Source organism: Bombus flavifrons, chromosome 2 (assembly GCF_040668555.2).
Source record: "Bombus flavifrons isolate JBK064 chromosome 2, iyBomFlav1_principal, whole genome shotgun sequence".
Lineage (NCBI taxonomy): Eukaryota > Metazoa > Arthropoda > Insecta > Hymenoptera > Apidae > Bombus > Bombus flavifrons.
The window spans coordinates 10293283-10308649 of record NC_138443.1 but is presented as its reverse complement, the minus strand read 5'-3'; the positions used below and the strand labels follow the sequence as shown (position 1 = coordinate 10308649).

At 42.6% G+C, this 15367-nt stretch overlaps 1 protein-coding gene across 8 annotated transcripts in view; it reads left to right on the top strand.

The window, feature by feature from the left end:
• The window catches only part of kug (FAT atypical cadherin kugelei), a 501386-nt gene that overhangs the window by 154335 nt on the left and 331684 nt on the right, over positions 1-15367 (top strand). For all 8 annotated transcript variants that reach the window (XM_069132177.1, XM_069132176.1, XM_069132174.1 and 5 more), the window contains 2 exons: positions 6166-7085; positions 8023-10736. In XM_069132177.1, coding sequence (XP_068988278.1) covers positions 6286-7085; positions 8023-10736 — 3514 coding nt within the window. In that variant the 5' untranslated portion in view covers positions 6166-6285. The remainder of the gene's footprint in view (positions 1-6165; positions 7086-8022; positions 10737-15367) is intronic.

Below are 15367 nucleotides of genomic sequence, written 5' to 3'. Positions count from 1 at the left end.
GAAGCTCAAAGAAATTAATTCCACGCTCTGTCTGATTCCTCCACCGGTCGTTCCGTTAACGAATGCGGTCGCTCGTATCGTACAACCAAAATACCGACCGTGGTCCGGTCTACCATTGTTTTCATTCGTCCTCTGCCGATTCTTTGATCGCGATTAGAAATCACCTGAAACTTTGCCACTTTTTCTCTTTGGCCTTCGTCTTAACACAAATTTACGTTATCTCCAATTAAAACGTTTTATTTAAATTTAATTTATTAATTTATTCAATTCTCCAGATATGTTGAAATATTTAAAGTTCTCGTATTCCTTATTTTTTAATGCAGCGTTTTACAAAATAATAACTAGATAGTTTTGATTGGCCAAAGGAAAACATAGACGGTGCAAAGAAGATGCTGAAAACTTCGATTTTCTTAGATTTTGATATAGTAGATAGAACATTTTATCTAATGTCTATTACAAGTATATTCATTAATACGGAAAGTTATTTTCTATGAATTATCTAATTCCTAAATCGTACAGCGTCGTCAACGTTGCAAAATCATATCATCTGCACTGTATCTAATATTTCCATCAGCAGAATCACACGATCGCTCGTGTTGCATCATTAGAAGTATAAACGTGCTGAATGGCAGAACATCATCGCTGTCATATCGCAACGACATGGCATTTCTCGTCGGCGCTAAGCTCGGTTTGAAACATGAATTCACTTCCCGGCAGACTTAGCTCGCCGTTGATGTATCGGGATCAGTCGCGCGTCTCCGTTTCTTTTCAGCGACGTGACGCGAAAATTTATTTTGCCAGCTGACATCCCGCGGGACCAGTCTCGTTTTCGTCGCCTTGGTAAAAGCATTGTCTCATCGGAACTCTTATCGTGCCTCCTCGCCGCGTTCACGAGGCCACCTTACGAATTGGAACACGCCAACACGAAGAAAACGTTCCTCCTGATAAATGGTTCAAGGTAAATCACTGGAGGGTGGATGAACTCCTCTGGCGTTCGGTAGAGTGAAGGCCGTTTAAAATGGCGTTAAAGTGTTTCGTCGGAACCCAAGGTACGAGGTATTTCATTTAATACCTGTTTTCAAACGTGCCATATTACGTGTGCGATGCATTTCTTGGGAAAGATGCTGCTGCAGTTCTTGGGAGATGTTCGGTTAAAGTATATTAGACTTCTTTTTAGTATGCGAACCAAGTTCCTATTTTCTTCTTGAATTTTTATTTTCTGCAATATTGTACGATTGTGTCTTGTATTCGTATTTTCCTCTCTTCTTTCGTCTAGCATTTTCCGTCTTTTATGAGATTAATTTTTGCAAATTGGCTTCTGGGTTTAGACGTGGAAAAATTAGTACCATTAGAAATAAAACAATATATTCCATCGGATAATAAATGTAAGTTAAAGAATACAAATTCTATATAAAAAAAACTACAAGATGTTTTGACTATCCTCGTTCGTTGTTTAGATCGACTGAATGTAAAACGAAATTTGGCTATCTATCAAATTCTTATTGAAATACTAAATACAATATTAGGTATAGCGATTTCTTCTTAAATAATAAATTTCTAAGATTTATTTCTTACAGTAAAACTGCACATACCATTATTCAGAACTATGAAACGGGAGAAAGAAAATGTTTTGACATTCCCATGTTCAATAGTTTCACCGTAACGCTCGTCTCAGCAATATACAAGAGTCAAGCAAAGCTCATAATAAATCCCATAGGTGTTTTGCAACTATCTGTGTATACCACGCCCTCCGTCATCGGATCCTGCAGCAACTTAACACGTCGCTCGCTGAACATTTCGTATCGCTAGCACGTACGATGCCGCTTTGACGAATCGAAATGAACGATGCGAAATGTTGGTTCTCGGTACAGGCCATTCTCATAAGCAGGTGTGGAAAACGGGCGAGCAAGGTTGTCTCGGAAGGTTGGTTCAAGGTTGGTTGGTCGTCTTGCCGAGAACGAAACGTGAATGGCTGAGCGGCGCCAACCTGGCGCGCTCGCTATTCTCCGTTCTCGTCTTGTAACGTGGAAATCTCGAGAATGCCTAAAAATATACACCGTCGTTTTGGCGATTTTTATCTGAAACAACTCGAATCATGGTCTGTTTGTGCCGGTGGACAGGTTCGTTTCCTCTTTGGAAAGTGCGAGGAGTAAAGCGAATATGTCTCTGCGGGAGTTTAGCGAGCTCGTTTATGGAATCTAAAGTCACCTATCCACTGGTCGAACAAGCAATTCGCGACCGTTTCTTGTAGTATGGATAGATACGACTACAGCTACGAACACGTAAACGTTTAAAGTTGTCTGAACTTATCTCACGTGTAATTCAATCGTTTTCAAGTAACTAAGTGTTTGCGACTGGTATTACAATTTTTTAAATTTGAGTTCATTTGAATTACCTGTCCGTATATTTCTGCGAATAATTTCCCTGTTCGTTGTTTAACGTGTAAATATATGTGTTTACCTAGCGTACTTAACTGCATAAATACGTATAAAATGGTATATTTCGGCGAATAGTTTATCTAATGCCGAATACTTTCTTCGTATTTTGCAATTATCGAAGTAGGAAACTGGTTTTATTTTTATTCCCACGCATACCACAATAATAATACTAATAATAATAATAATAAGACGTACGCTGCAGAATTCGGCTTTATCTACGTGTCATTAAAATTTATTTTCTCTTGCCGTGAGGATCGACGATAAAATACACACACACGCACACATATAGGGTGGTTGGTAACTGGTGGTACAGGCGGAAAGGGGGTGATTCTACGCGAAAAAAGAAGTCGAAAATATAGAATAAAAATTTTTTTTTTATTTTTTTTATTTTTTTTTTTTTTAATTTTTCCATCGAGACAACGATCTACAGTGAAATCCGTTCTAACGTACCGCACGCGTACCGAGCGAAAATTCAAAGTCGATTTTCTCTCAAACAAAGTCTCAAACGAAAAATTTTTGTTCTATATTTTCGGCTTCTTTTTTCGAGTAGAATCACCCCCTTTCCGCCTGTACCACCAGTTACCAGCCACCCTGTATATATGCATGTACTTTTAACATAGAAAATGCACCCAAGAAGTCAGATATTAAAGAATCTTTTTTTCTCTTTAAATTGATAGATGTTTTTCAATAATAAGTGACAAAATTAATTATACACTGTGAATGTTAATTTATTAAACTAACTTTGTTCGTCGTTACATGCAAATTTGACCAGATGTTGGCGAATAATTTTAAACATTCTAGACAGTCAGCGGTTACGCTGTTTATGAGTAGCGGCGCGCGCCGTAACACGATGCTATTTATTGTAGTAACTGTACTGATAATCTCGTCGATTTTACACCGTGCAAGAAACCTGGCGAGCGGCGTGGAAACACACCGCGATAATTAGCCGGTTTGTCTCGAACGTTTTTCCTCGACAAGGCTAAACGCACCGTTAGCAGGTCCGACTTTTATGTTCTGTGGAGGAAAACGTTGGTTAGAGCCTGCCCGGAGATTTAGCAAAGAAACAAGATGAAAGGGGGGAAAAAAGATTCCAGTGTACGGCGCCTTACCAGCGTCTTTCAGTTGTCTAGGCGCGCGCTTTGAAGTTGAAAACTGCTCTTGGTTATGCTGCGATCGCGTATTAACCGGTTGCTCTTTGCGGTTATGCGGAAATAAAGGCTTGTGTTAATTTGAAGAACAGAGAAGAGCTTTAGAGAGTGAAAGATACGCCGGGTTTCTGACGAGAGTCTCTTTCAAGACACAATATAGGAAGCAAGTTACATGGAAATGTAAAAAAATTATTATCACTGTTTGCAGAAGTAGTGACGAAGAGTTATCGTTCATTTATTCATTATAAGAGAATGATCGAAGTTCGAAAGTTGTAAGTTTCAATGTTCTAGACAATTGGAATATTTAAATATTTGAAATTTTAAACATTCGAAAATTCGAAAGTTAAAAAGATTGACAACTTGGAAATTCGAGAGCTTGAAAATTTAACAGGCAAAATGTCATACTTGGAAACGTTCGGCAATAGTCGGAGAGAAGCCTGTGCTTCATCATCGTTTCCAAAAAATTCGTACACCAATCGATACGAATGAAGTAAATAGTCGGCAACACGAGAGCCTACTTCATTTGTTTATATTCGAAACAGAACGCATTTCACTGCTTTTTCACCAATCGATATATCGATATCGTATTTCCGGAGCTTTGCCGTAGCCGAATATATCGATCAGTCGGATCGTCCCTATTGGATACGTTGCGTGCCAGGGAGGAACTACAGATTGAAGAGTGCGAGCGCCGATCGAGAGCTTGGTCGTGGAACGTTCGAAGATAGGCAAAATCGCGGCACCTGTTATCGGATCCGACGTTTTGCATTGTTATCAAACTCGACTACTGAAACTGTCACGGTCGAAATATTCGCTGGCCCTGCTAGAATTTGGGTGAAAATGTTTGTGCAATGGTATGACACTTCACTGAAATTTGCCGACTCTGTAAGAGCGTAATTGTGATGTACAAGTCCGATCAATTAATCTCGAAATGGAAAGTCGTAGATTGAATGGGAAAAAAGCAAAATTTAGTCACAAAAGTTTAGATCTTGAATTGTATTGCTTTTATAGATATGGAAGTGAGAACTGAAAAGTTTCCTAATTTAAATCCAACCACATTATGTGTCTCGTTTGTGCATTATTGTTGTTAATTATTAAAATGAAGGAAGTTGCTAATCAAATATGAATTGAATGACATTCAATTTAAGAGAAGAATAAAGTGGGACAAGAAACAATAAAATTATTATACTTCGTTGTCTAGAACGACCAATTATGAATTAACAGGAACAGAGATATCTTTAGTGTTTCTATTCTATTTCAAGTGCTTCTACTGCAACTCAGTAAAACTTTAAAGTCATTCAAAGATAGATATGAAAGTTTTGTTATTAAAATATACATGTGGTTCTACCAATTCAATTATTCCTTTATAACTCAGAAAAACAATTAAACGCATTAAACGACGTTAAAAGATGTTTATAATCTTAAATGGCGCGTATGTATCTTGTCCATCTAAAAGCAAACGTACGAGCTCTATAAAAGTGAAAAGCAAATAGCAAAAAAAGAAAAAAAAAATAATACGCGAATTAAGTTGACGATAGATCGTTTGTGCGTAATTGAACGCAGTGGCATCGGTTGTGCATCAGATTTACTTTTCATCGCGCTTAATAGCCGCGGATATCGCTCGAAATTGAGCGTTATTTTCCACGCTTTTAACAATCCTCGTTTCTGGATACGCGTTTCCAATTGACGTCAATTATCGTCCGACTATTGAATTCTGGCTCCGGTTACGCATGCTTCCAAAAAATTATCGCATGGCAAAATCAAAGTTTGATAAATTTATTAAGCGAAACGACAAATCGATAGTCGTGACAAGTCTGCCACGAACGCATTATATCGTGCTCTCGCCGAGCATTAATCGAACTCACGTATCGAACTCGTATTAATCCTAGAACTAAATTTACAATTAGAATTTCCAATGAATCGTTTACGTTGTCTGCCATCGTTTGCATTCCCGTGAAACAACTTGTCTGCTACACCCTCGGGCGGATCGATTCTGTCACATTTGTAGGGAAGCCAATCGTACCACGTATTTAGTTAACAGAACCTCTTGTACCTTGTCAGACTGCTGGTTAAACCGCGATCTTTACTTTTTGTGTCCGGTGAAACCTCGGAAGGATTCAGTTTATCTTCATAGAGATTGCTTCGAAAAATATTTTGAAATTTATTATTATTACTCCTTTAATCTAATCTACAGTACAATTAAAGTGGACGATAATAGTCATTAATTTGTCATGAGATACCTGTACTTACACGTAAAAGTTCCATTTGGCTACGTTACAAGATTCGTTGTTCCGCAACGCGTGCATCGATCGAGCCGCTCGAACCCCATCACAAACGATATAAACTCTTACCCTTCGCTGTCAATAGCCCTTTCCTTAACCCCTTCGGGTAAACCATCTACTCATCATGCTCGATCGAGCGGAAGCCAATAGCTGTCGTCAAGGATAACCCGGATTTAGCGCAGCGACTGCCACTTCATCCGAGCTTTTCTCTCGAATCGATCCTCTGGTTTGGTTCGGCTAGAGGCGAACGACGTAAAGGACGTGCCCGATTCTAACCACCATATTATTTTCTGTTCACAGGTTCGGCCAGTTCAACAAGGACGGAAAGCTCAGACCACGGAGCCACGGTTCCCTCGTCCAGCCAGGGAAACGACGGATTTCACTGGCAAAAACCGCTGACGATGAGCTAGCGACACGACGATGAGGAGGATGAAGCAGCGCGTGCTGCTCGCCTGGCCATGGTTGTGGCTGTGGCTGTTCGCGGCCACAGCGGGTTCCCCGTCTTCCGACCCTTTCGCGTCGACCACGTTTTCATCGTCAGCCAGTAGCAGCAGCAGCATCAGTAGCTCGAACGCCAGATCGTTCTCTCCGACGCTACCGACATCCACGTCCGCGTCGTTCACCGAAGACTTTCCCTTCCCTCCAGGTCACAAGTTCCGCTTCACTCTGCCGTTGTACAATGTGTCGATTCCGGAGAATTCGATCGGCAAGACGTACGTGGTGCCCGAGGAAAGAATGGGCATCAAACTCGCGTCGCCCGACTCCAATCTCGACATTCGTTTCCGCATAATGAGCGGCGACCGCGACAAGTTCTTCAAGGCCGAAGAACGCACCGTCGGTGATTTTTGTTTCCTGTTGATTCGGACTCGAACCGGTAACGTTGACGTGTTGAACCGCGAACGAAAAGACCGTTACGTGCTCGAGGTGCGCGCCACCTTGAATAAAGGCGACGGAAAAAACCGGGTGACTATCATGGAGGCGGATACCACGGTCGTAGTGACCATCTTGGACACGAATGACCTAAACCCGCTGTTCTATCCGACCGAGTACGAGGCAACCATCACAGAGGACACGCCTCTGCATCGCAGCATACTCAGGGTAATAGCCGAGGACGCCGATCTCGGCAGGAACGGCGAGATTTATTATAGCTTCGCCGAGGAGACCGATCAGTTCGCCGTTCACCCGGTCAGTGGGGTAATAACGCTCACCAGGCCGCTCAGGTAGGTCCGCGTAATAGAATTCTCGTGTTTCGTTTGATGAGCTTGAGGATCGTCGGTCCACGCCTCGAGATACTCGTTTGCCTGATCGTTTACGATGCCTTGCGATGCTTTAGGCGGATCTTGTCATGTACTTGGATGGGTTCTTATTTTTCCTTTTTTTCTTTTGATACAATGTTATGCCGAATGCGTAAGGAGAATGTGAACGTACTAACGAACAAATCATTTTTCTAATTTTTCCATGATCTTGATTGATACTCGAACTTCTTGCTTACGACGGGATATTATTTTCCAAGCATGAATATTGAATCATGAAGTATACAGGAAATGCCTCTGAAATAAGCGATCGCAGTTTGGAAGCGTGTCAGCTTTGAAGTTGAAAAATTGACTTTTATATAAAACCTTGCAACAGAGTTATTTCAGAATCAATGGTACACGGCATCCGTATAAATTCGTTTCTACGATAATACTCCATTTATCTGACCTCTAATTGGCGGAACATTCTTCTCATTGCCTAATTTACTGGATTTCTGAATTCGTGCTATGTAAATCCAAATGGCTTCAATTATGTAAGATTTTGCAATTCTACTCATATTACGAATGAAGGTATATTTGAATTCAGTTATTCCAATGTAAACTCTGGTTATTTGAACGAAAAGCTATGGGCAAGGGAAATTAACGAACTGCTATTACGGAAACTTCAAGCCATCCAGTTATTTGAACTATTTTATCTTCAAATGTAATGAAATAAGTGGGGTTAGATCGTAATTGCTCAATTATCTATAGATTGGTCATACTAAACCATAAAACGTAACCAAATCGAATTACCGCTAGCCTAAAAACTTCTATTAATCGAACAGTCAAAGAATTCAAATCAAATCCCCAACAAACTGATGCTCAACTCTTCGAAAGTAATTTATTATTACGTATTTTCATCCAGATACTCGGAGCGAGCACTTCACGAGTTGGTGGTGTTAGCAAAGGACCGTGGAGCCCTTTACCGCAGCGGAGGGACCAGAAGAGCCAGCACAGCCAAGGTGACCATTAGAGTTCGTCAAGTCAATTTACACTCACCCGAAATCTACGTGCACCACCTGCCAGATATTGTAGAACAATCGAATGCCGATATCTACGCGATCGTTCGGGTGGTCGACAACGACGAAGGTATTCACGGTCAAATCGCGAGTCTGGACATCGTGGGCGGTGACCCAGCCGGTCACTTTAGGGTACGGCCAGCCGGTGGACCACATTCGGGCGAATACAATATCGAGGTGCTACATCTGCTGGATCGGGAGACAGCGGTTCAGGGTTACAATTTGACACTCCGTGCAACAGATCGGGGCGTTCCGCAACGTTACAGCTACAAATTTGTGCCCGTCCATCTGGCCGATCTGAACGACAACGCACCAGTGTTCAGTCGAGAAATCTACGAGGTGAAGGTGCCCGAGACTGCTCCCATCAACACGCCGGTGATCAGACTGAAGGTGACTGATGCTGACGAGGGGAAGAACGCGTTGGTGTTCCTGGAGATCGTGGGCGGTAACGAAGGTGGAGAATTCTATGTGAACGCGGAGACGGGAATGCTATACACCGCGGTGAACTTGGACGCGGAGAAGAAGGCGTTTTATACGTTGACAGTCTCCGCGGTGGATCAAGGGAACGCTGGAACGAGGAAACAGTCGTCCGCCAAGGTTAAGATCAATGTGGTCGACACGAACGACAACGATCCGACGTTCGAGCAGTCGGAGATGGAGGTGTGGATCGACGAGAACGAGCCAGCCGGCACATCGGTCGTGAAGATCACCGCGAAGGATCGTGACTCCGGCGAGAACGCCTACATCTCGTACAGCATCGACAATATCCAGAAGGTGCCGTTCGAGATCGACCATTTCTCCGGCATCGTGAAGACCAAGCAGGTGCTTGACTACGAGACCATGAAGAGGGAGTACTTGTTGCATGTGCGGGTCAGTGACTGGGGCTTGCCATATCGGCGACAGGCAGAGATGCAGCTGCACGTGAAGGTGCGCGACGTGAATGATAACAGACCGCAGTTCGAGCGAATCGACTGTACCGGCCACGTGCCTCGATACGTACCCATCGGCTCCGAAATCATCACCGTCTCGGCCATCGACTTCGACGCCGGCAACATCATCAGTTATCGCATTGTCTCTGGCAACGAGGACGGCTGCTTCGCCCTGGACTCGGCCAGCGGCGTACTATCCGTGGCTTGCGACTTGTCCGATGTCAAGGTTACCGAGCGAATGGTCAACGTCACGGCCACGGATGGATCACACTTCGCGGACGTGAATCCCGTACACATGCACCTGGTAAATGCAAAACGGAACCTAGGCTCGCAGGGAAGAATTCTAACGGATCAGAGCGGCGCCTTCGAGTGTCGTGACACGGGGGTCGCTCGAAGATTAACGGAAGCCATCGCCGCCGCAGAGAGAAACAACATGCCTTCCAAAGACGACGAATATGCTTTGACGCCAAGCAGATACGGCGAGAACATTCACGCGCCCGAGTTCGTCGATTTCCCTAGCGAAATAAAAGCCAACGAATCGGTAAAGATAGGAACGACCCTCGTCAAGATACGTGCCAGAGACAGGGACTTGGACTACAATGGGAAATTAGTGTTTTGCATATCCAGCGGTGATCGCGACTCGGTATTCGGTATCGATCCTGACACCGGCGATTTGAACGTCATAGGCTACCTGGATAGGGAACGCGAGAGCGAGTATTTTCTGAACATCAGCGTGTACGATCTGGGCAAGCCACAGAAGTCTGCGTCGAAGATGCTCCCGGTCACAATTCTCGACGTGAACGACAACGCTCCGAAATTCGAGAAGTCCCTGGCAAGCTTCAGGATTTCAGAGACTGCACTGAATGGAACGAACGTGTGGCGGGCGAACGCGACTGACGCGGATCTCGGGGAGAACGCGCGCGTCACTTATTCCCTGGTGACCGAGACGAACGATTTTCGTGTAGATCCGGTGACGGGCGTGCTGACCGTTTTCGGCAGATTGGACAGGGAACGACAGGAGATCTACGAGCTAAGAATACGAGCGCAGGATAACGGTGGCAAAGGGACCGACTCACCGCCATTGTACTCGGACGCTTTGGTCAGGGTGACGGTCGACGACGTGAACGACAATGCACCCAGTTTCGCGTTGTCCACGTACACGGTGAAAATTCGAGAAGACGTACCGATATGGACGGTCGTGGCGGTCGTGGACGCGACCGATCCCGACGAGGCATCCGGTGGCGACATCGAGTACTTCCTGTCTGACGCCATGGAGAGCGAGGGCTACTTCAAAGTTGATAAAATGTCCGGCACTATTAGGACTACCCAAAGCTTAGACTTCGAGGAGCGCCAAGTGCATACGTTGACGATTGTAGCGAAGGACAGAGGTGAACCATCCTTATCCTCCGAGACAATGGTTATCATAGAAATGGTCGACGTAAACGAGAATCTACACGCGCCGGTGTTCGATGATTTCGTCGTGTCCGCGAGTGTATTTGAAAATCAACCAATCGGGACTTTAGTGACCACTGTGCGCGCTAAGGACGCGGATCCGCTAGGAGGAGACTCCAGGATTGGATACACCATTAGGGGCGGCGACGGCATTGGGATCTTCTCCATCGACAACGAAGGTGAATACTTCTACTTAATAGTTCTACTTAATAATTCTACTACTAAGTTCGGTCGTTTTGATTAATTCTGTTATTTTCAGAAATGTAGAAAATATGAAATACGTAATATGAAGAAGGTCAGGTTTTTCTAAAGCGAAGAATTTTTAAGGATTTCGAGATCAGTTCTTTTAAAGTTATATGGTATTTATTTTATCCCGAGGTTAATGAATATTTGCATAATTTCAATGGGCTGTTAAAATCAATACCCATACACAATAACCGTAATTCTGGCATTAATTCATTGAAATAAATTCGATCAAGATAACACGTGTAGCTTTCTCTGCATTCGTTAAACTTCCTGACCTCTCGTTGTTCCGCATTATTTCCACAACGATTTTCCCGACACGAAAAGGAAAGTTGCAAATCCACTGCTCTGACACGCGACCTGCTAAAAGTGCTAAACGCGAAAATTAAGCAGGAGGAGGAATATTAACGGCCGGTAGCGTGGTACGACAATATTTAACTTTTTCATCCGATTAACTCCAATCCCGCGCGATAACGCAAATATATTGGCATGGAAAAGTTGCTGCTGGACAAGAACCGACAGCTTTCAGCAACCGGGTTCTTCGTGTACCCATAAATTAATCGTACTCGATTTAAACTCGATATTCATTAGCTTTCTGTAAAGTAGTTTCCATAGAACAATTTCACATTCCGCTCCTCTATATTGCGTACATGGTGTTCCAATTTCTTTCACCATACGTTTCTTGAATTATAGAATATTCTATAATCATAGAATATTCTGACATAATTTCTTCCTCCGAAATTGAGAAACATTATTTGAGAAATGCATTGAGACGAGTGGATTTCATTTTGTGATATTTGTGCCGTACTCGTCTATTATCGGTCTTTAATGTTTTAATTCCAAATTTGTATACATCCGCTAGTCATTGCAATAAAGGTTTCTCAGCTACCGTTTATTTCGCTAAAACAAATGCCTGTTCTTTTACGAGATGTTCGTTAATGGAAAATTTGAATTTTAAACGAGGAACAGAAAATCAATCGGCGTGTCGACGTAAACGTTTATTTAAATTTTCACTCGCCTTTTGACGAGCACCCGCCGCATTAAACCATCCGGCTGTCGAACCTGTCGTTTGCATATTAACCTTTTTTTTTCGCCGGCAACTTTTCCCCCAGGCATTTCCGTCGCACCAACGGCCAATTTAAATTCATTTCTTCCCGACTTTGAAATTTCACGCGCGAAATTCTTCTCATGTACCGTTGGAAATGGTCGATAGTTCCCCGTTCGAACGCTCCATGAAAATGTTACTCAAGTTCTCGCATGCTTTTAGGCGACAACTTTTGTGTAATGCGTTCAATTCGGTTAGTTCCCAAGTTTCTCCGTTCGGAATTTGACAGTTTCACGATTGTACGAAGTTCGTGAATGCATCTTAGGGAAAAGAAACTTGTAACAACGTTTCTTTGTGTTCCTTCACTCCTGCGGGTGTAATGTTGCAAACTATCTTTTTCCTTTTAATATAAGATTTCTGATATACGACAGTATCTATCGCGCAATCAAATTTGAGTTTAATTTTTTAAAACTATGTTTACAATTTTTTCGCTTTCCCGTTAACAAGATTGATACACTTAGAACCATGCAATAAAATAGTATAAATAAAAGTTGCATAAATTTAGCTTCCTCTGATAATCTTAAATCCTTAAGTTCTAAGAGTAATTTAAAAATAAATACAGAAAATTACGAAATTTTTTAAATCACCAAATTGAACTGAAACTTAATAGTATCCCCTATTTCTTTGCTACACTACATTCTATTACTCACTAGAAAAAAACTAATTCGACTAATTCGCAACAGGTCAGTGGGAAGGTTGGATCCCGTATCCAGCGAGAAATCGAGTCGAACGAATCGTGTTTTCGCCTCAGAGGGTTCGTGTTTTCGTAGATGGGAATTCCGTTCGATGCCCGAAAGTAGATTCGAGGGCAACAATAGTTTACTTTAAAGTCGGGCTGTGGAGTTTGTCGCAACCGTGTTCCAATTTATTCTTCGAAACGGACGAGCCGTACGCCGTACGCCGTACGTCCGCGGGACATGTCTCTTTTCCGCTTTGCTTGGTTCGTCTATTTTGTTCCTTTCCTGCTTGCTTTGTGCCGCTATTGATCGATCAAAAGAAACGAAAGAAAAGCAGGAAGAAAATGAACGAAGAAACGAAGGGGAAGAAGAAGAAAGAACAGAGAAAAACGAGTGAGAGAGAGAGAGAGAGAGAGGAGAAAAAATACGGACGAAGGGGAATACACGCCCGTTGTGCAGCGCTTTTACATCGGACAGGCGAAAGCCGATGTTCCGTGGCACCAGTCCAAAACGAAGTTACAGCGTCGCGGCCCATTAAATACCGACGCAGTGGGTTTAATTGAATTATGGGACTCGCAACGGGTCCCTTTTTTCCCGGTCCAAGCCTGGTCGCGCATTAAATTCCTACCGCGGTCTCCTTTCACCGCGAAAACCGACTCGAGAAATAGCACGTCATCCTGCTTAATAGTTGATCCTTCTCGATTGAACCGCGTTCTTCGGCCACTTAACTCTGCAACAAGCTTCTCGCGGTCCTTTTTCAGACCGATTGCGACTAATTTTATGAAAGGACGAAATGGAATTAAAGTAACGTGTGCGTTCCTTTTGTCTTCTGGTATTGTTAAAAGAGCATCTTTGTTTATGTGTTACTGTTTTATGAGTTAACATATTTGATAAACTGCTCTTAAATAAAGGAGAACAAGGGCTTGTGTATCCAGCTTAAGCTTTTAAATTCTGTATTTTCACTCGCATTTTGGTCTACGGTTGTGTTAAACTAGTAAACATCAAATAGGAGCTGTAGTTTATTTGCTCTCGTTGAGTGTACAGACGACGATATAAACGTGACTGAAATTCGAGAGACATTTAAGAAAGAAGAGTTTGCTTATACTTTGCTTAAACATTACGTATTTAGTTTTCTTATTCTCCTTTATTCTTTTAACAATGGCAACCTGATTCTGAATTTCAGTTCCAAGTTAGAAAGAGAAAACAGAACGAAGTTCTTTTTGTTTCGTATTCATAAGTAGAAGCTTATATTTATAAAATACAAACAGAGGTACAGCTTTAATCTCATTCTAAAAAGCCTAAAACGATTCTATACTTCAAGAACAATTACACCAGAGTGCTTGAAAAACCTTCTTGGACGGAATCTGTCCTTCGCGTTGTTTCCTGCAAGACAGTCGCTAGACGTCTAATCCGAGATTGCTCGTCGGATCTTCTTATTTTTCATTTGCAGTTTAAACGCGCCATTTTCTGGAACGAGCCCCAGGAAAGGTTGAGACCAGTCCGGATTACTTGAAGCGCAGCCGACTGAAAATATCTGCTAAAATCTCGTCGTGTCAACTCATCCCTTTCACCCTTCTTCCTATCTTTCTGTCAGGGAAAGAGCCTAATTGATATAAACGCGATGCGAACGATACGCAGCGCTGATCACTATCGCTAGCAAACCCGCTTACTTTTTTCTTCCCTTCTTTTCTCCCTTTTTTCTTTAGTCGCGATCTATTTGCTAATGACTAGTCGGCGGTTAGATTCGCGGAGAACGACTGTCGGTCGATGCACAGCCATAAATCGAGTCGTGACGTTTCGATTCCAGTTGTACATTTCGCGCGATAAAATACACCGGTAGGAGGTTGAAAAAAATACAGTGGCCATCGTCCACGTTTTAGTCACGATCGACGAGTTTCCATCGTTCACCGGAACAGAATGCGGTCGTGCGCGCAGCGCTCTCTCGCTCTGCACCCTGTGGCCTCGGTGCTCTCTTTGCGAATAAGCTTATACACGGTGAGCTCGTTCGAATGTTCCGTGACGATTTTACTTCAATATCGTTATCGTCCGGGATTGATATGCCACGAAAATATCTGCGTGATATTGAAACGGGAGGAAGAACACGTAGAGAAATTTTTTGGAAATATTTTGTCTTCAATTCTTGCGAAGGAATTTGTACGAGAACAGGATCGAAATATAAATGTTATCGCAGTAAAGTTAATCTCGTGGAAAAATCTATCACAAATCGAATTGTCATAATAAAATTTGCGAAATAGTTCAACTTTACCTTCAAAGTTTCAAAGTACTTACTCTTATAAAAATTTCAAATCCATTTCTTCACTTCTAAAATAGCATAATTTTTATACCATAAATCTTCTCAAAAAACCAATAAAATCGGCAAAAGTCGTCGAGCTAAATTTAATGCAGCGGAATCAGAAAAATAGTTGGTGACTTAAAACCGTCTCTCTATAAAATTTTAATTCACGCTGTCTCCTTTAAAATTGTACGATTTTATACCGCCCAACTCTTCAAGAACCGCTAATTTTAACAAGAGGCATCAAATCGAATGAGTTCACCCCGTATACGTGACCAGGTAACCCGCCTACTTATGTAGTTCTCTGTTGCGCGAGACTGTATCAAATGGCGGGAGTCGGTGCGCGGTCGAATGTGTGTCGCGCGGGGGTTGTATCGATCCCCCGTCGAGCAAAAATAATACATTGTCAGTGGTATGCATATTCAACCGGTGTAAATATTCATAAGTTGTGCTGGTGTATTGCCTTCGTGTTTGAAACACGACCGATCGTAA